The sequence below is a fragment of the Lytechinus variegatus genome, chromosome 2, assembly GCF_018143015.1.
Source record: "Lytechinus variegatus isolate NC3 chromosome 2, Lvar_3.0, whole genome shotgun sequence".
In the NCBI taxonomy this organism is placed as follows: domain Eukaryota; kingdom Metazoa; phylum Echinodermata; class Echinoidea; order Temnopleuroida; family Toxopneustidae; genus Lytechinus; species Lytechinus variegatus.
This window is the reverse complement of record NC_054741.1, coordinates 79811996-79834378: the sequence shown is the minus strand read 5'-3', so window position 1 is coordinate 79834378 and position 22383 is coordinate 79811996. Positions and strand designations below refer to the sequence as shown.

General features: G+C 35.6%; 1 protein-coding gene across 2 annotated transcripts in view; it reads right to left on the bottom strand.

The window, feature by feature from the left end:
- Positions 1-3017: 3017 nt before the first annotated feature.
- LOC121409187 overlaps positions 3018-22383 on the bottom strand; it is a 34096-nt gene continuing 14730 nt past the window's right edge. For both annotated transcript variants that reach the window (XM_041601037.1, XM_041601038.1), the window contains exons 2-11: positions 16239-16427; positions 15076-15260; positions 14347-14463; positions 13210-13356; positions 10624-10820; positions 8696-8828; positions 7061-7161; positions 5608-5813; positions 4545-4786; positions 3018-3972 (exon numbers count right to left, since the gene is read on the bottom strand). In XM_041601037.1, coding sequence (XP_041456971.1) covers positions 3451-3972; positions 4545-4786; positions 5608-5813; positions 7061-7161; positions 8696-8828; positions 10624-10820; positions 13210-13356; positions 14347-14463; positions 15076-15260; positions 16239-16407 — 2019 coding nt within the window. In that variant the 5' untranslated portion in view covers positions 16408-16427 and the 3' untranslated portion in view covers positions 3018-3450. The remainder of the gene's footprint in view (positions 3973-4544; positions 4787-5607; positions 5814-7060; positions 7162-8695; positions 8829-10623; positions 10821-13209; positions 13357-14346; positions 14464-15075; positions 15261-16238; positions 16428-22383) is intronic.

The following is a 22383-nucleotide window of genomic DNA, read 5'->3' as shown; positions in this document are numbered from 1 at the left end:
ATGGAAGGACATGTGGAGGTCTTTGAGTTTTCAGAGCCAAATTGTGTGGGGGTGGCATGGAGCTACTGGGTAGCAATTGTCAAAACTGGACTGGACACCATCACTGAAAAAAACCTGCATGAAAAATGGGTTGCCTGAGGAGATAATTCATACAACGCTGAAAGATGGAGCCGATAGAATAGGTTACATTGCCGTACATAGAGGCTCCTCCAACCCCTATCTGTCCGATTAAGCTTTCAGAGCTTCTTTCATCATTTAAAGTCAGAAGCCATAGCGGATGATGGCTCGTGGATCATCTTGTTTGAGGAGAGAGCAAGTAAACCGTCCAATTCTGGAGGCCATAGGGGATGAAAATTGTCTGTCTACTTCTGCTCAGCTCCTAAGAGGGATAGAGTGGGAGCGGAAGATGATGTAAGGAAAGACCATGAATATATACACTGCCTCGTCAACAAGCTCCCACAAGCTTAAGATCTACAACAGCATGATTGACAAAAAACTGGACCACGCTGATGGAGGGCTGCAAGGCAGAGAGACACGAGAGACTGAAAAGACACATATTGGCACCTTCTGCATTGACAGAAGTTTCCAAGAAATCTCACACATGGGCCGGTATGTGGAGGTGAATCCTGACAAACTGCCATCATCGGACCTGGCTGAGAAGGCATAGGGTGTACAGCAGAAACCAGTCCTTCCGACCCAAGAGTGAAGCTGGTTGTTGCAACCCATGTCGACATAAACCTCAGCCTTGTAGTTCTTCAAAAAGTTAATAATCAGAGAAATCGCTGGAGCGCAGGTGTGGGATGCCAGCAATGATGTCGAGGAGTATATTGAGAACACCGAGAAGCGCCTTAATGATCATGTGCAAGCCACCATTGGTCTAGCTCCAATCTTGAAGATGCCAGGAAATTATGCGAGGGCTCTCTTTGACGCTAGCAGTGAATCAACCTTTCTCGAGCTCATCCCCAACCAATAAAGAAGGAGTCATCTTCAGTCAGTTCTTAGAGATTTCCGCTTTTTAAGGAGTATTTATAGGGAGAGAAACCAGAAGCTAAAGAAGTTGCAAATTACAAGTCTACGGCTGTCAATATGGGGAAGAAACTCATTGATTATTTCAGTAATGTGTTTGCTGGCTGAACTACATGTATCTCCCTAAAATGATTGAGTATGTGCAAGAAGTACTGAAGGATCCACAAGGTCCTGGCAGCATTGGTTCACTCAGTGGAGAAAGAAGAGAAGCTGCCAACAAGCTTTTCAGACATCTTAGGAAACATGCAGCAAGGAGAGGAGTTGTGACGGACTGAGAAACATGCTATGGATGCATTGGCTGTTTTCAAGTACGAAACTGCAAAGCTTGAGAGCAGCAAGTTTGGTACAGCACAGATACCACTGCTCAAAGTGTGGGCCAGAAAGACACAGTAAAACTACATTGTCTCTTTTTGAACAATACGATTTCTTTGTTCGATGACAGTAACCTGATCCTTCAGAAAGATGAACCATATATTCATGTAATGCATAATGTTATGTGCAACCAACAGAAGTCACTGCTTGTTCGATATGTGTGTAACTAGAAGTTGTTATTGCTCATTCAAAAGTGTATAAAGCAGTACGCAAATACACAGAAAGACAACTTGCAATTCTTCCAGTGCAAGCGAGTGATTATTAGTGCATTTTGTTCTCTAGAACATCTCCGACCATCTACCCGTACATTACGGAATTCCATATAGACTTCATGTATTTGATTATAAAATTTACCTATCTGATTTTAGATCATGTCTTTTAAATGCATCATGTGTTCTTTGAAAGAATCTTTCAACCTACTGGACATTGAACTTAAACTTAACTAGAGTGTCACTAAGGCGAGCACATAATACGCCAGCCTGTTAAGCGGTGGCAACTTCACCTTTGACTGTCTGATCTCAACATCAATAGAATTCCTGAGATCTATGCTAGTATCAGACACACCAAATTATATGAGCCTTGGTTAGATTAAACTGAAGTTATCACGTTTACAAGGTAAAGTTAACAGATGGACGGACAGAAAGACGGACGGACACAGAGCATGATACCATAATACGTCCCGTCGAGACATCATATAAAAAAGGGTTATCAAGTATATCAATTCTTTAAATGAGCTATATTTTCAGTGGGAATAAGGCACAATATAACCTTAAAGAAACATGTTACGAGTATAAGAGTATGATGATATCTCTATAAACTATTCAAAACAAGCTGGATAATATTGTGTGGTAATATGTTGGGTATCAGTAAGGGCATGATCAATATTAAATTTTTCATGGCAGATCTCAAAGCTGCTTTGAATGATGTATCTGCCATGTCTAACCAAACTTCTGGATAAAACACTCCCAACATTTGGAAAGGGAAGGACAGGGCTGAAACGAAATAGGAAATTCACTATATAATCAAAACTTGCTCTCCAATTGTATTGGGAAATTTAATGGTGATTATTTGCAATTTCAGTCCAGTTTTATCAAGTAAAATGAAATGTTATTTCTGAAATTACAGAATGTTGGTATTTTCCATCAAGAAAACAAAGTTAAAACATTTACATCACTTCTTTGGATATTTGGAGGCCAGCTGAGTCATTGTACAATGTCATGTTTCCTCATATGATATAATGGTCTAATAATAACGGAGAGGGGGGTCAAATTTACCCCCCCCCCTGAGTTTGTCACCGCACATTTTTTTTTACCTCGCTGCTTTGCCCATCTTTGTGAAATCATGAAACCTTAGCAGAAAGTCAATAATTCTGATGATCACTAACAGATAAAAGCAATGTGGTACAGTATATTGATATTGTTTGGAAAAAATAACGACATGTTAGGGAATTCTGTGATTATTTGGTTAATTTCTCAGCAATTACACATTTTTTTTCCAGAGCCATTTGGCACATATATTTTATTCATACAAACAAACACTTATCTTTAAATGGATTTATTTTATGCTTTTTATAATCGGAAAAGAGACCCTGACAAAATAAATAAAAAAAACACTGAAAAACAGAAATTAAAGAAAAAGAAAAGAAATTAATACAAAAGAAATTAATTACCTTTTGGCAAATTCCAAAAAACTTTTAATACATTACATCCAGCTCCATGTGCATGTAAGTTTTTGTTGTGATCCTGCAATTGAAAGATATCTTAAAGAAGGGGGGGGGGACAAATTGTTCCCCCCCCTGTAAAAATCTGGTCAGAAAAAGCCCAGTAAAAATAATTTTAAAGAAGGGGAGGCATGATGATTTCTTGAAATATTCCAAAATGCGACAGCTGCTCAATTTGATAATGTTGACAACAAACTTGATGCATTATTTAAACAAATCACCTTTTGTTGGAAATAAGTGAGAGATCCTCTGCCCTGAGTTGTAAAACATGACATGTTCATCAAATTGTTCAAAAGAGCATTTAAAAAATGAATATATAAGGTACAGTCCTGTCAAGATTGGCCGTCAGTTGTTTCAGTGATATCGGGATGGACTTCACTTACGACCATTTCTTGAGGAACCTCAATCTCTGCTGCATCAACAAACATATGCAAGAAGATCGGCTCTGGACCAACCTCAATGTTGCTCATCTTCACACAATCTGCATCAACTCTCATCCTCTTCACACTCCCTTCTTCAAAGTCCTCCAACACCCGTTGCTCCTCCTGTCCCTCCACAATCACCTGTGATTGCTGCTCCTGTGTCTCCTCTACTTGCTTGGCTATCTCCTGGCTGTTCTCTTCAAGGAGATTGGCATACTTCTCCTCTGTAGTTTCCAAGCAAGCCGCAAGGTGTGCAAGGTCCTGCTGGCTTATTGTTTCTTGCTGGGCAATATTCGTGAGTCTTTGCAATGACTGAAGGCAACGCTCTTTTAGGGTTTCTGCATCGTTATCATCATCATCATCATTATCATCACTGGGAGTATTATCTGATGGTTGTGAAGATGATTCAGGAAAGAGTGCTTGGGCCCACATCTGTGAGTGAAGAATACAGTAAAGGGTTTCAAGCTTTGTTCTCTGCAAGTGCTATTCATTCACTTATTCAATAAATGTTTCCAGTATGGAAATATCACACACAGTAAAACACTTTCAGATGGGCTGTTTTCCAAGACCCTATTGCATGAAAGTTTTTAATAATATCATAGCATTAGTAACTAAAATCCTATTTTAATGTTCTCATGAGCATTATTATTATTATCATGATGGTATACCACTGGATAACAAAGTTAACATAAAGAAAGATGGAATATCACAATGAAAGCTTATTAAAAGCAGGTAAATACTTTTCCAGATTGTGGAGAAAAATATTCTCCTGACAAATTCACCATAGTGTATTTTATACCCAAATTTCAGTAAAAAAATAAAACCTCAGATAGCAAAGTGGTTCAAAACGAATCAATAAACTATTCCTTTTTGGGAAGCTCATATCACTATTATATGTCTCTGACAAGTTCAAAGGTCGCTGGTTCCGGGTTGCTAACCAACAAGAATTCTTGTGCTTTCTTACCAGCTATGTAAATCAAAGCCTTAACCACTGATAAACTTACAGAGGAATGTGGTAGCCATCGACTCCCAAACCATTTGCGTAGTCCCTCGTCTTCTTTCCAGTAACTGCTACCTTGAAGTTTGTCTAAGAGCTTGTTGTGTATATCTTTTGTGCTGGCATTTGACATAGCTTCGAATACAGACATGAGGGCGCTCTTTCTTCTGATATCTAAATTACTTGCCTCTGTAATCCACTTCTGCCATGCATACATGCGATGGTAGTCACAAAGAAGAACAGGTACTCCTAAACATCACAATCAAATAATGATGATTTCTCAGAAAGAATGCAAAAGCTTTTGACCAATAGAATTTACACATTTTTTTTTTCCAGGGGCAGTATTTAGTTGAAACAATAGATGAAACATTTTACTCAGCATTGTATTAGGCTAAAAAAAATGCTTATACTTACATTCAGATCACTTCAAAGTACTTAAATTTATCAAGCCAAATTTAGGCAAAATACTTACTAATTACCATTGTGACGTCATAAAGTCTAAGCCAAATTATGCGCAATGTTTGTATCCAGCTGCATGCAATTATATATGCCTGCACGTATACATTTGTAAACTGCATGCTAGCCAGGTAGGGGGCTGACTTAGATTTAAGCAAAATACTTTGCCAAAAATGAGAACTGAGTACAAAGATGAAGTATTTCACCTAATCAGAAGACTTTGCAAAGCGCTCTAAAAACCGGCTTACGTATCACATTGAGTATTGGCCAAAATGCTTCCAAATCAATTAATTCAGACCAACCAAATTCTAATTTCAAAGATGATCTGTCTTGTGCATCGTCATTGAATTTTTACAAATATTTTCTTTTTAAAGAATACGTAAATGCTTTATCACTAAATCAAACAAACTGAGAGGTAAAAATTTAAGTTTGAGGTTTTGAATAATTGTATATCTCACATATTTTCATATTTCTAATTCCTGATTATATCACATAATCTCATGATGGTATCTTGAATAAAATATTTGAAAGCTAGAATTCGGGGATAATATTGATAATTTTTTATGCAGCTGGTCAGCCAAATTATGGTAGATGATTGAATCTTTTCTGCTCACCTTTAAATGCCTTTTTGATGCCTTCTATATCCACCTCTTCATATTCAGTATTAAAGCTGAGAGGCTTCCATGTTGAGTTCCATGACTTCAATATCCTCAAGGCTTCTTGCATCAGTCTAAACGATTTCTCCTGCAGAATGGCTGATCCTACAATCTGGGGAATATCATCTGCTTGAACAGAGATAAGGATGAGGGGTAAAGACCCTCTGTTGAAAAAAGTAAACCACACAAAAAAAGCATTAAAAAAGTGTAAACACTACAGAAATAACAAATGACTGTAAACTAGATGAGATGTGATGACTTAAAGAGAAAGAAATATGGGAAAGGAATTCTGTCAATCTAAAGCTGCTTCCTTGCATGTCCAAGGAATTGAGTGAGACCGTTTAAAAGCTCAGAACTTTCGAGAGGGTGAATATATTTCACAGGCTAATTTAGTGCATTAAATATTGTTAAAAATCAATCAACTTGGATATCTTGGAACACTTCATCCAAATTGTTGCTGATGCAGGGCCATATAACAGAAAATGAAGAATCAATTGATCAATAAATTTCAATTGTACTGTAAGTTTATGGCAAACTATGCTAAAAAACAAATACACTATGTACCATGATCCCGGTCTCGCATCCGTCCAGCTATAACAAAACAAATTTAATGGCCCCAAGTTCATCCACAATTTTGTACCTCAAAATCCTTTTTATACAACAAATCTCCAAATAATCAACTATCAGCTATCTATCTTTCATATGAAATCCACTTTACTATTCCAAAGCAACAAAGCTACAGGCCTATTTCTTGTAGTGTTATGGCCTGTTTCATACATTTACTATATTTGCAATCTAGGTTTTCCGAGCTTGCCTTTGATTTACCTCTCTCCCTTTAATAGCAGTACTTTCATATCATATATGAGCTTGGGAAAGATGCATGAGGCAATTCTATTTAATAATCAAACCTTTTTTTTGTATGTCTGAGCCCGGCTAACAAAGAGTTACGACTGATCCAATCAAATCTCAACTGTATGGAAATCCATCCCTACCATAATTTTTTCTTTTGGGAAATTACATGTAACTCAATCTCCTTAGTACACAAAGAGAATCACAATGAATATAAACTTTTTTTGATACACACTGTATATTACAATAATTTTTTTTTGTATGTCTGAGCCCTGCTTACAAAGAGTTACAATTAATCCAATCAAATCTCAACTGTATGGAAATCCATCCTTACCATAATTTTTTTCTTTTGGGAAATTACATGTAGCTCAATCTCCTTAGTACACAAAGAGAATCACAATGAATATACAGCATATCTATGTTGAACAAATCTGCATTTTAGACGTCGATGTTGTGGTCGGATCATATTTGTGGTTGGATCAATCACAACTCTTTGATATCCATTTTTCTCCATTTAAATTCACTGAAACGTACCATGGATAGGATCCATAATTGTACTTACTGAGTAGTTTTACATGTAGAATCAAGGAAGTATTTTCCAGTGGGGTAGTTTGCTATTAATTGTTGTTGCTCTCTTGTTTGATGAACAAGCAGTAAAGAATCCTAGAAACAAACAAGATTAAAATCTAAATAAAAAAACAATCAAGGAAATGTTGATTTCAGCAGATCAATCCTGATTGAGTGCTCTAAAAACACTGTTTCATAAAGTGAAATCAGATTACCTGGTAACCTTTTTTTCTGCCTATTCAAGCTTTTGAATTACAAAAGTTGTGTCCAACCTTGCTTATAAATACGTATCTGTAATTTTACATTGCTGACTGAAAATCCAGTGGATTCTGGGTAAACACCCAAAAGACTTTTATTGTGATAAATCTGCAATGTGAAAGGCTCGTCCCGCATTGTTTCATGACCTTTTACTCTCACGTCTCGAGCAACTTTTGAGACAAAATTGGCTATGCCTGAGTACATGATTTCAAAATCAGGCAACATTATTTAAGCGCATGTCAGAACCTAAATTGCTCAAAAACCTGATTACATGTACAAATACAAATTCTGTTTCTACTCCAAAATCATACTTTTACCATTACTGCTTAAAATCAATTAATTCATGCTGTTTGTGATCGGAAAAGTACTGCAGACAAATTCCATTGAAAAAAAAATAAAAACAAACAGTTGAAAAACAAAGAGATTCATAAGAATAAAAAAAAATACAGTACAAAAGAAAACATTTGATACCAATTATTTTATGATGTGCATTTGATGAGAATCCTACAAAGAGTCTCTAGACAAAAAGGTGCAGTTCACAGGCTTTGTTTATAGATTTACAGCCAAATTCTAATTTCATGCAAACATAAGCATAGTCGATTAATTGAAAATAAATTTGAAGAATTTTGGAACAATAAAATTTGCTATTTTGTAGGTTATGAGTGATGCATGTGTTCATTTATGTCACAATCATCAGCCAAGATCTTTAGGGGCCCTTTGGTCAAGTCAACCTAAAGAAAAGGCAGAATTAGCATCTGAATATAGAGGCCTAAAAATGAATGATAGTTGTGGTTAACAATTTCAAAACGAGTTCATATAGAATCCAATTTAACGACCATCCAAGTAATTTATGCATAAATGAAAAAAATATGCTCCAAAAGATTCTGGAAGAAATTGTGTAATTTCTTAAAATGAGCAAACAGGCATAAAGTTTGAGCATGATGTCAGGTTTTTCCAAGCAATATTAACAAACTGTCTTATACCTGTGTTGGTAATCTTCAGTGTGATTGTTTTTCAGCTTAGATTTCGTGATTTCACAAGTTTGATTAATGTATCACTACCAGAGCTAGATCTATGATGATATACCGGTAATGATACTTAAGTTTGGCTTTACAGACTCATGAAATGATTGTTTACTGCAACCACTCTCATACCTCTATGCCCGCATTTAGAAGTATCTATATGTAGTATTACTGTGGCATGTTTCCGATATTCAGGACCATCAGTTTGATTCTGTCTCTAATATGAATTTGAAGTGAGTTGATAATTTTCACTTTTGTAAAATGTAAATTTCACTTTTGTCATTTAAGTCATTTTTACTTCGCACAGTATCAATACTGATCTGAAGTATGATTCAATTCTGATAACCAACCTTAAAAGACTGCATCCTGAAGAAGATATTGTGGTCTTCATTATTCAAACGAAGTTGAGCTATATGATCCTCTAAATCCTTCGGCTGAAGCTTGGAGTAAGTATGGATCACCTTTGCTGCTTCAACATGGTACCTTGACATACACACATACACACAAAAAAAAAACATTTGATATACTATGCTCATGTAACAATATTGCTTCTTGCACCATCTATTCGGTAAAAAGACACGCTGATATTTATTATATTTCATGTGGGCATTTGTATCTGGTCATTCTTTGATATGGATATGCTATTTCTTTCCTCATATTTGGTGTGGACTGTGGAATTCTTCTTATCGGATGATGATATTCTTTCATCTTGCATTACCTGTTCTAAGTCCTTTCACTATCTCACATAAGTTTTTCATAAAGCAATAAAGATATTCATTTTTGATATCTCCAAACAAGCATAAATTCAATTCTTTACACAGTACAAGATAAAATGATAAATAATAGGTCATATTACCAAGATATCATCATCAAGGCATGAAGTGTGATGTAGGCATTAGTAAACCTGTGCTTGATTGTCTTGTGTCTACAGCATCATAAATAAAGAGCCTCAAATATGGACCTAACTCTTCAGCTAGAATAACATGTTCATTTGGGCATGAACCCCTTCTTCACAATCTAACTATGTACAGTCCGACCTCTCTTATCCGGACACGTTTAGACTAGCACCAATCCAGATAAGGGATTTATCCAGATCTGGGAAGACAATATTCAATACACGCAGCTGCTTCCCAATGGTAGCTACATGTAATCTACTGCAATGGGCATACATGGGCAATATTCACTGCAGTGTCAGTGCAAATTATAGGCAGTTTTTTTAATAAAAACGATTGGTTGCCAAAACTCTTAGATAATTCATCTACTGAAATGTTTAAGGTATACATCGAGCATACCTCGAAAGAAAGAGAATGCCTCGATGAAACTAAGTTAGGAAACTGAATCATCCGGTGAGCATCCAAGCTTCACAAAATCAGGCTCAAACTTGATAGATGGCGATGTCCGTATCGAGGCCTAGCGCTAGGTTGCGAGACATGCTTTTTTCCCAAAAAAACAATGTAATGAAATTCTGTCTGAGTTATTTTAGTGATTAGGGTAGATATTTTATAATAAATAATGTGGTCGTAGGTAGATTATATTGGAAAATGTATGTAATCAAAGCAAGTTTGAGTTGGAATTTTGAGTTTAGATTAAAATCTCACTTCCTCCTGGCATTTACCGACGTACTTAAAGGGGAATCCAACCCAACTAAAAACTTGTTTTTATAAGGAAAAGAAAAATCAGACAAGTTGATAGGTGAAAGTTTGAACAATATTGGACAAACAAAAAGAAAGATATGAATTTTTAAAAGTTGTAAATATTGGTAATCACTATACCCATGGAGAATTCAAATTGGCCGCATACGGGATGTCATAGTGATGTAAGGCAAGGACTACTCTTCCATGTACTCCAATACATATTATGGCTAAAATGTCATTTTTCCCAAAAGTTTTATTTCAAATTATATTTTTCTTTCATGAGGACATAAAACAATATACTACATTGGTTATATTTAGATTACTGCCCCAGGGGAATGGGTACTTAGGAGAAAACCACAAATCCCTGATAATAAAGTACATGGCCTATGGGAAAGTTGTCCTTGCACCTTGTCATAATTTACTTACCCAGTTGCCAATTTGAAATCTACATAGTATTAGTGATCTCAATTTGAAAGCAGTTATAACTTTCTTATTGCTTGTCCAATTTCTTTCAAACTTTCACCATTCTGTTTAATTTATTTTTTCCTTCCCAACGCAACATTTTATGGCCAAGGCTGGATTCCCCTTTAATACACCTGAAAAAAAAAATCTTGGCTGGATAAGAGAGATCGGACTGTACTTACCGGATGTCTGCATCATCAGGACAAGACAGCCTGTTGTGAACATGGGTGCTACATATATCTTTCCCTGTTTCTGCATCATCCTGAATACTGAGCCTAATCTGTTGACTGATCTCATCAGCATTGGTCATTCCTTCATCTACAAGGTGATCTATAAGACATAAGACTCTCTCATCCACATGCTGCTTGGAAGAACATACCTGCAGGTTCAAAGGGCAAATATAATTGCATCAATACATAAGTAGTAAAGGATATTACCAAATTGTTCCTCAGCTCTGTAACTTCCCAACAATTATTATAGTTAAAATAAACTTTTCAGCAATATCATTATATTGTAGTTATCAATATCATAAACTATTTCAGTTAGTGCTGCAGCCGAACCGCCGAACCGCCGAACCGCCGAACCGAACGGAAGTTCACCAAACTTGGCACTTCCGAACCGAACTCAAAGGCCTGGTTCGGAAGTTCGGTTAAAAAAAAATAAAAATGATAATATGCAATGCGAAAGTGCGATGACTACATAAATTTAACTATAAAATTAAACAAAAAATATTGGTTAGTGATTGTGCACAAAGAGAGCTCCACTCAATATATTTTTAAAATCCACTATGATAGCTCCCATCTCGTCTTTGATTGAACTGTTATCAACTTAAGAATATTTTATTAACATAAATATATTTTTTCTTGATAAAATGAGGGGACATTTTGAAGCTAAACTCGGTATAAAAGTGAGGTGTAATTACGTATTGCCGTAATCGATCGTGATCGTAATCGGACCTAACCATTTTGTACTTAATAAAGAAAAAGAACCAGACATAAATTAATTCCTCGTAAATGACAAAGTATGACAGTTTCGGTCTCGTGTTTGATTAAATTTTTATCATTTTCAATTTTTTTTTTATAAACATGAATATATTTTTTCCTTATAAAATGTGGGGACATTTTAAGCTTAATTCAATTAAAAGTGTAGTTGAATTACGTATTGCTGTAATCGGACGTTACATTTAATTGTTTTGTATTTAAAAAAAGAAGACATAAATTAATTCCATGTGACTGACAAAGTAATGGTAAAGTATATATATTCCACCTTCTGAAATTTCCAAATTAATATAAAAGATAAATAAATAAGAGATGAAGGAATGAGGGTGAAAAAACAGAAAATATAAAAATTCAAACCAAATCAAAGCATGTTCCATGATCGATGTTCCGGAAATGGTTGGTAAGGAAAGTTGAAACAGGAAGTCCAAACAACCTGATCTCGGTTGCTATTATACAGGCAAAATTCGTATTCCGAACTTGAAACGTTTTTCCTCTGTCAATATTTTCTTAAAAGTGGTTTAATCTGGTCAATTACTGAAAATGAAATGATAAATTATCAGTTCCGTCTTAGTTCTGACGATCAACGCCAAGTGATTTCACAACACTAAAATACACAGTCCCATGTACTCATTTTCGTGTTGGAAATATGTTTGAAGTCACGTAGCGTCAATCTTTCTGGACCAAGAATTGACTGATATTTTATCTTTTCAAAGTAATTCATTGACCAAATTTTACCACTTTTCAGAAAATAGGGACTTTCTAAAACACTCATATTCTTTGGAATGTGAATTTTACCGGTATAATAACAGTTAAGTGGAGGTTGTTTGTCTACTGTTTCGACATTCCCGATCAACACTTTCCAATTTGAGAAGCTGCGTTGGCAATGACATCGTAATAGCTACATGAAATAATCATGAAAAAAAAATTCTGATCTTTGTAATTCTGTTTCTGTCCTGATTCTCTCATTATCAATATTTTTTTTTTTTTAATTTTCATTTTAAAAATGAAAGTAGAAATGACTGTTATTTTTTGTTTAAAGATCAAAACAAAAGAAAGTTCAAAAATTTTCATAACTATTCTTTTTCGAAACAAAATTCATTATAAATACATGACAGATCATCCTGAAGCTCACTAATCACTTGTTTGTGGGTCGACATCTTTATTTTTTATATGTTAAATTCAATTTGGCATTTATTGCCGAATCCCGAACCGAACCAAAGTTCGGAAAAAATTGACGAACCCTGCCGAACCGAACCGAACCCGAACATGCCGACTGACTTGCAGCACTAGTTTCAGTGACTATTGAAAATATGATCAACTTTTTTCAGAAACAAAAATGCAAAGTCACTAATGTTTCACAAATCTACATTCTGTCACTTAAACATCTAACAAGATTCACGGGGCAGTAAAAAGCTCTAGATAACCTCAAACAACAAATGGAAGATGTCAAAGAGACTTTGGTTTTCATCAGGGATACTACTTTCACATGACTGTGACTTACTATCTTATGCCTGTTAGGCACTGTCAGCATCTTGAGTTTGCTATTATTCCGTTCATGGATATGGAATCCTTGAACTTCATGAAAGATGTTTTTGCAAATGTAATCTAGAATGAATAATTAAGTAGATCCTTACTAGAGACCAGAGTTTATATAAATGTCAGTGAAAATTGATAATCTACAAATTTGTTTACTGGTATCTCAGCCTGGCACAAAAAATAGTATTGAAAGCACAAATTTCTATTACAGTAGCAGGAGATAATCTTTCTTACCTGACTTCTGAGTTCATGACCTCTATGTTCACTGTCTGAAGGTAAGTAGATATATATTCTCCTTTCACCTCGAACTGCTCCTTTTGCTATAGCGGTATTTATATTATCAGCTCCTTTGTTCCTATTATAGCGTGTATCTGTGTCAATCTAATAGTAAATAAAGATCAATGCTAAATATGAGAATGTTATACTCATAATACTATTGAAAAAATAATTAAATTGAACAACATATTAAAGATGAATGTAAAAAAACAACATATTAATTCACAAATAAATTCATAAAGTTTTAAAGGGGGATAAAAAAAGTGCAAGTACATGTATCTGAACACTAACAATATATAGGAGAGTCAGTACTCAAAGCTTATTTTCTTGTGGTTCATTCAATTCACAAATGAACATTGAAAGCATTTGGCATATTTACATATGAGATTCAAATTCTTGGTCCCTTAAATTTGTTATTCCACCCTTTTTAAAAGTTTTAAAAACAAGATAGATGCCACATTGACTAGATCAAACTTTCTTATCTAAATATGTCCTAATGGACAGGGGTTGAAAGACTGACCTCATACAGTACTCCCTTAATTGCCCTTATCCCCTCCCTGCACTTTGTCAAATTTCCAATGAAACCTCTATTATGCTTTTTACACGAGCAAAACTCTCCTTAACCCCATACTATAGGTGGGGCTATATTGCCATTTTATATCCCCACCTATTGGGTCAAGCTTAGCCCACTTTCTTTTAACATAACATTTTCGAAAAGTAGGTTAACCTCACCTATAGTACAGTATTTGGCCCTGCAAAAATGCAGGGTTAGCCGAGCAACAGTCCGGGGTTAAGATTGCTACTGTAAAAAGAAATCCGACCAAGCCAAGGACAGTGCTCAATAAATGTCCAAGGGACAATGGAGCCAACACTTGTCCAATCAGAGATAAACACTCATGACTGACTACCATTAGTCCGGATTTACTAAATTATATCTAAGATAAGCAAGCATTTTCTGAGTCAGGGTTGGCAGAAAATTAGGCATGTGTGAAAAGGGAAAAAATTTAAGTGCAGGGTTAGTGATAGTACGGGGTTAAGAAAATTCAGTGTAAAAAAGCGGATATCTCCTCCAGTCAAAATTGGTGGTTTGAGTACCTGAAAATCAGGGAACTTCATAATTTCTTTCATGCGTATCTTGGCAGGGCAGTTCCTTTTCTTTCCTTTTTCCGTCTCAGTGACAGGTTTCTTGTTTTTGTTACTTCCTGCATTATTCTACATCAAATCAGAAAAAATATGATAGTCGCAAATAATATCAGTGAATAATTAAACATTTTTTCAAAGGGCATACCAACCAGAGCCTTTTATAGAGCCCCACATTGAGTTCTCAACTATCATTATCTGGTCAGGGTCATTACCCATAATGCAGAGCAGTGTAGACTTGGAAATATAGACCCACTTGAATAACATACTTAATTCACTCATTTTAGCAGTGTTAATATTACAGATACTTTCCCTCTTGGAAATATTTAAGTTAAGATCTCTCTTCTTTCTGTATTATTATTGGTTGTAGTTATCTCAAAATATATTTCAAACAAGTTCTATTTATTCATAGGACAGATTCAATGAGAGACCGCACACATAGTTGGTCAGCTTGCTCCCCATTTAAGACAAAAGGATCCAAGTCAATGTGCAGTGAGAACACCCTTTTAGCATAAACAATGATGATAAATGTATTCTGATCATTCTACATTCACAAATATTAATAGTAGCTTAGAGAGAGCTCAACAAGAAGCAGTTCATACATCAATTTGCTCTTTGTTATATAAAAAGTTACAAAGGGTCATCAGCTAATTGCAGAGTTATGTTAAAAGCCCATCTAGTTACCTCTTGATGATGCCGATTTCCTCTCAAAGCCTTTCTCTTTAGCTTATGATCAACACCATACTCGCACTCATAGACATTCTTGTCTAAAATAATGTATGGAACACCGTCGTATGGGATGGCACCACCAGCTACATATTCAATGGCCTCAGCCCACTTGAACTTCTTCCTCTTTCCTTTCAAAATATCTGTTAATTTGCAAAAAAATAGTTTTGAAATTTGCAATATGATTTCTCTTTTGGCTTTATAAATTCATGACCATGATTGTCATATATTTTCAATAAAGTATGAAACTTTTGCAAAAGTTTTCTACCTAAGGGAGAACTAAAAGTTAATAAAGGCACCTCGTATATTTCAGTATACAGACTCTAAATTTTTTATAGCAGTCCCTACACTTTTGAATTTGCTTTATCTATTTTTATTCCTAATGCTAATATCAATTCTAATGTAAGTAAAAATTGTGGTATTAACCTTTCTGGTTCATAAATTAATTAATCAAATAGCTGGTTAACTGAGATTTTACAAGTACATTTTATTGACCCAAGTTTAATAAGAACATGAATTCAATTTTCCTGTTTTATTTCATGCTGTATCAGTAATTTCTATGATTGATATTCTAATTATTGAAAATAGCGTTTTAATTTACATAAATTTATAAATAAATACACGTTTGTTATGCTCTTACTCTGTAAAGCGCATAGTAAGATGCTTGTTTATTGTACAATTTCTACTTTATAGCTGGCTGCACGCAAGCATATGGGAGGCTGATGGTATGCGCTTCAAAAATCAATCTATATTTTTATTTAGTATTATTATTATTATCTTTATAACCATCATCTCATTATTTTAGTTACAATCAAGTTTTTATTCTCATGCAAATATGAAGAAAGAAAAATAAATAATGTACATTACATTCCATATTCAGTTATAGGAGATACTACAATATAAAGACCATCAGATTGACAAGGATTTTATTGTAGAAGAAAACATGTAATCATAATTTCTATGAAGTCATAAAAATAATCAAAGATGAGTGAACTGAAGAAAGAACATTAAAAGAATGACCGAAGACAGAAGTATAGGGGTCATACATGCTGCTGGAATCAATTTCATATGAAAATCAATTAGTAACTGCAACAAATTCAGAATGATACCCTAAATTTTACCTGTCTTTCCAAAAGTTGTTGAGGTTCTCCATGCGGGAAATCGAAGTGCTTTCTGTACCTCAAAGAACTCTTTCATTGCTTTAGCATCCTCCCATGTTCCAACATAGCCATAGCCTGGAGAAAGCTCTGTATCAAAGTGAGGCACAGATGGACCCTCTAATATAGACATCTCAGAAGCTTTTTTAATTCCTATACATGTAGGGGAGAGAAAGATTTTGTGTTGACGCCTTCGCTGTCAGAAGAGCGGTGCCTATATACTATAGTCTCACTCTGCTATGCAGGTGAGACAAAAATATGGATAAAAATGGTGGAAAAAATGAATTTTGGGCATTTCATATGACAGCCCCAGGCCCTGAATACAGCCTTTCTCATCAAAATCCCAGAATCGCGTGCAAAATAGAATGGGTACGGGATACGTAAGACAGGAATAACTGTCATTATTGCATTTCAGCAGAACAACCAAATACAGAGACTGAATCTTTTGATCTACGGGGTAAGTAACCCAGGGAGCTCCGGCCCGTGAAGCGGAAACGTCCGTGTTATACTAGTTTGACATATACTCTCTAAAATGGGGTTGCAATAACACTCCAAATAAAAATAAATTATGTACTTACCTCGATTATATGGATGACTATTGTGACACAGAATCCTGACATCGAGGCACAAACTGGACCCTCAGAAAAAGCAAAAGTTAGAGCTCTATATCGCGATCGTTCTCGGTATCGCTCAATCATTTTGTTTTCAATTTTGACAGGAGAATGAATGAGACAGAACTTTTCCTTGGGGTCCAATTTGTGCCTCGATGTCAGGATTCTGTGTCACGATAGACCTTCATCCATATAAACGAGGTAAGTGAATTAATTTATTTCTTCCCCTTTTATTTCAAGTGCTATTGCGATCCCATTAATATTATTTAGGAGAGCAATATCTGTGGAACTAGTATTACACGGACGAGTCCTAGGCCGGAGCTCCCTGGGTAATGGGGGTACGCAGACCACTCGGCTCATGGCCATGGGGGACCATTTTAGTTCAATCTGAAAAATAAAGTGAAATAGAAATTTAAAAATGACTGCCCAAAAAAGGCCAAGGTTTTTTTCCAAGACCAAGAAAATCATAATCATACTGTCACTAGTCCTACAGTAGGCATAGTTTAGACCTTTATTTCTTTCTACTTTTTTTGTGTGGAGCGTTGTGGCCCAGTGGATTAGTCTTCTGACTTTGAAACAGAGGGTAGTGGGTTCGAATCCCAACCATGGCGTAATTTCCTTCAGCAAGAAACTGATCCACAATGTGCTGTACTCAACCCAGGTGAGGTAAATGGGTACCGGTAGGAATTCCTTAAAAAGTGCTAAAATGTCCTGCTTCAACCACTGAACTAGAAATACCTATTTTCAGTACAGTCTAGAAATACCTATTTTCAGTACTGTGGTTGAATTGAAGCGGTACATTTTAGCACTTTTTAATCTAGCACCGCTCACGATTTTGCCACCCTCTATACGCGTCATGTAACTAGGTTGCATTAACAATGGATCCCATAACTAGCTCTATCCATTTTCTGCCAAACGTTGCCAATCGATATTTTTACCCAGGCCATGTACAGAAGTGTTAATCTCAGATTCTAAACATAACTAGCACTGTAGTAGACCAAAAGCTTCTGTCTCTGTTATGTTGGTTATTCAGCTGAACTCCGTTGGCTTCACTCACCAAATACAGAGACCAAAGTTCTAGAGCGATCTGTACAGGGGACTCAATGGCCATTTGTTTATGTACTTAAGATTGGATAAAACAGGGAAGTGAATTTGCGCGACAGCCGAGGTAAGTCACTGTTTTTGTTCCTTTTAACTTGATTTTTCTCCGTTTTTGGCAATTAATGCCAAGAGGGAATATTAATTTGCATTTTGGTCGTGTTAATTTTCAAAATTTTTATTCATTAAAGGAGAATGAAACCATTGGAACAAGATAGCTTGTGTGAAAACAGAAAAATCAAACAGATCAACAAAAGTTTGAGAAAAATCGGACAAATAATGAGAAAGTTATGAGCATTTGAATATTGCTATCACTAATGCTATGGAGATAGCAAATTGGCAATGCGACAAAGATGTGTGATGTCACTTGTGAACAACTCTCCCCATTACTCTAGTATATTTCACTTGAATTGCCTCTTTTATCACATCTATCCATAGATCATGTGTTCTTTCTACATGAGGGCACGTATTACATATTTTTAAAGATTACATCATGGATAAAGAGTTTGTATCATCATTAGGAAAAGCAAAAAGAGACATTTTGAGGGTATTTTATAGTCCACCAAAGGGAAAGTTGTTCATCAGTGACATCACACATCCTTGTCGCATTGCCAATGGGAGGATCTCCATAGCATTAGTGATTGCAATATCCAAATGCTCATAACTTTCTCATTATTTGTCCGATTTTTCTCAAACTTTCTTTATTCTAAGTCTTTGATTTTTCTGTTTCTACACAAGTCTATTTGTTCCAACTGTCCAAAGGTTTCATTCCCCTTTAAAGACAAAAATTGAAGAGCCCCGACGGGGGGATTTTGCATTGCAAGTCCCCTAATGGTGGCTGCACGATAGTGAGCCGTTTGTGTACGAGGAGAAATAAAAAAAAAATGTCAAAAAAATCCTCGTATAAACAGACGGCTGCCAGCTGTCTAGCACTGTAGCAGTTTGGTGCATTTGTAATATTCCTAGTTGCCTTTTCCCTTGGTACGTGGGAGCCTATCCGCCCTATGTATTTGAGCGCCAGGCGTTAGGGGAGTGACTACGTAGGTAGAAGACTTCACTCCCCAAACGCCTCCAGGCTAAGTATGGGGGAAAGACTTCCATATGTCCCCTCCACTAATAAATAATTTTAAAAAATACTTCCCCAAAACCCCCTTCTGTCTTTCTCTTTTTTTTCATCTTCTTTTTCTTCTTACTTTCGGTGGGAACTTGGATTCAAACCTCTCGCTGCAGAACGAAGCATCTCCAATCTGTCGCCTTACTCACTGAGCTAGCAGGAATTGTTGAAAGCCATGGGTTTCATAACAATTATCAACCGATATTACGACTAGTCTACTCTCCAAGAGTATTTGGTATTTATTTTTCTGACTAAATAAATCGATGCCATTGGGAATTACCATACATGTAATGTTTGGACCTCATTGGTACTAGGAGTGGGGAATTACACACACCAGTAGAGGCGATGGTCAGAAAATTGGGATCGTCCCAGTTTACAGGGACTGTCTCAGTTTATAAGGATTTCTTCACACAAGAAATCTAGGAATGTTCATTCACCTGTCAAGTGCTGACACCAATCAAGTGTGCTAGTCAATGTAAACATATCAGGTTTCATAACAAGATTATTGGAAGACGGTAAGTCATGAAAAATAGACGGTGAACTGGGGGGAATTGAGGTCACTAAATCTATTTTTAGCACTCTCAATTTCCGTAATTGCTGTCTTTGTCCCGTAGGGGAAGTGAGAAAAAAACGTCCCCATAAACAAGGACAGTCTCAATTTATCAAGACATGATTTGTCTTGGTTTATGAGGATATCCTTGTTTTCTGGGACAATCCAAATTTTTGGACCAGCGCCTCTACTAGTATTCCATATGTCCCCACCACTAAAATTGAAAAAAAAATATGGAGAAGGATTATCAAGAATTATCTAACATATATCTAAGAGATTTAAGAAGGAAAAGTCGGATACATACCAAAATATGTTATTATGGCTTTATTTCCATAATTAAAGCCATATTTTGGTATGTATCCGACTTTTCCTTCTTAAATCTCTTAGATATATGTTAGATAATTCTTGATAATCCTTCTCCATATTTTTTTTTTCAATTTTAGTGGAAGGGACATATGGAAGTCTTGCCAGTATGGCTCCTGGGCTGGGCCTGGGGCCTGTTGCATGAAATGGTCTTTCGTAGAACCATTCTACGTAAGAACAAGATATCGCTCAACTGTTTCCCAAAGCCGATTTGGGCGATACGAAGAATGGTCCTTGGAAAGACACCTCCAGACATGTCCTACGTAGGCATGATCTTCTTTGCACACCGCCCGCCACCGTCGGCATTGAGAGAAAACGCGTTTACGGCAAGCCACTCTGACCATCTGACATATCACCTTTAAACATATTTTTAGGGGTTGATGATCGATTTTATCTGGGATGGCGCCAAGTTATCTTTTATATTGGGGCTAGTTGTCATCAATTTCACGTCGACTAGACGACCAAAAACGGATGTCATTTTAACTTCTCCGGGGTAATGTAGGCCCAAATATTTTTTTTAATATGTTTTCTTTTATTCTCCCTCTGTCCTATATCCCCACCCCTTTTCCATAAAAAATAAACTTGAACTATCGAAATGGCGACACTATCTCTCTGATCCCTCATGCTTTCTCATTATAAACAATTCAACAACATGAAAACAAACTTCGTTAAAAGAAAAAATATAAGGGAAAAAAAGGCATGTTTAGAGCGTTAAGCAAAAAAACGATACAAAACTAAGATGTTAAACATTATTTTTTGATGAGATTAATTTTAATCAATGAAAATTAATTCTTGGATTTGGGATAACTTGAGATGTGAAACAGTGACACAAAACAAAAATCTGCAGTATCAAAATAGCTAATAAATGCAGATTAGGCTTAGCTAACGAATCCATCACAATCGTTATACAAATGAAGATAAGTTTATCAAATAAAATATTATGGAAAATCCATACAAAGAGGCACATTTTAAATCGTAGGGTAGGCCCCTTTCGGCTCCTATGTCATGTTAAAAGGATCACGGTAGTCTCTACTCCTCCCTTACTTAACTTTGAAATATTGTACATATATATTTTGTATAGGCCTATTCTTAAACCTTATATTCTTATATAAACTTCCAAAAAAATTAAGTGATCAACTTTAGATATGACCAACGTTTATGATCGTTTTAATTTTTAGCATTATTTCTGTTAATACTATTTTCTCCATTGTGGATTGCACAACTTTTTCTATGTTTTAATTATTATTGCAAAGCACTACTTTATTTACTTGGCCATGTTTGCAGCAATGTTCATATTTTCCTTGTCTTCGGTTACTCATCATGCATCTGAGGTACTCTATAAACACTCGTATTTCTTGCGTTATATCTGACAAATCAAATAAATAAATTAGATTTTTCACACGCAGCCTCTCATATTTTCCCTTTTAGTCTCGTACAATCAGACACTGTTGATTTTGTGTACTCCATTCAAACCCTATTTTTACCTCAACAAATAACATATTAACGCATAATTTGCAAAATTACAATTAAATGTAAGTATTCTATAAAAATACAAAATATTGAACTGATAAAATGTTGAAATTACTTAGTTAAATCAATTTTTATACCGGACAAGGGTCTCTTTCGTTGAAATATCAATGAAAGGTGTCTCTAAAAGGACACCGTGTTCTAAATAAGGGAAATAATGAAAAATTCGATTTTATTCAGTTATGTTTGTGAATCTTTGAGGTTTTTTCTCTTTTTACCTCATAAAGTAAGCTCCATACATCAATTCTACAATCAGTAATAAATAAAACATCATTTGATCTCCTTTTATTGAAATAAATGATTTTATGAAAAGTCGCCATTCCGAAATAAAAGGTTCAGGTGAAGATGAAGACTAAATATTTTTCCGATAATATCGATGTCAAACGATGTCGCGGACTTGGAAGACAAAATTGCCTTCGTGAAACGGAAAGCGCTGATTTGTCGCCAATCTTCCTATCTCGGAAGAATGGTCCTAGGACGTTCCTACGTATCGCTCATCTCGTCATGCAACCACTCCTAGTACCAATGAGGTCCAAACATTACATGTATGGACCTCATAGGCGACATCAGTGCTAAAATTGGGTTAGAGATTTATGTGGATCTAAATTTATTGTAATTTCAACAAAAGTACTAGCTAAATTTGAGGCTTTTGTTGAAATTTTGCTTTAATGATACATTAATGCTTCAATAAGTAACAAAAAATTGAAAGAAATGAAGGGGAACTTACATTTTGACGACTTTTTCCTGATTTTCTTGGCAGTTGTCCTTCACTTCTGACTCTCGATCGGACCTGATATGCAGATCACGTATACGCGTTCTCGTCAGGTGATCGGTCGGTTATTCTTT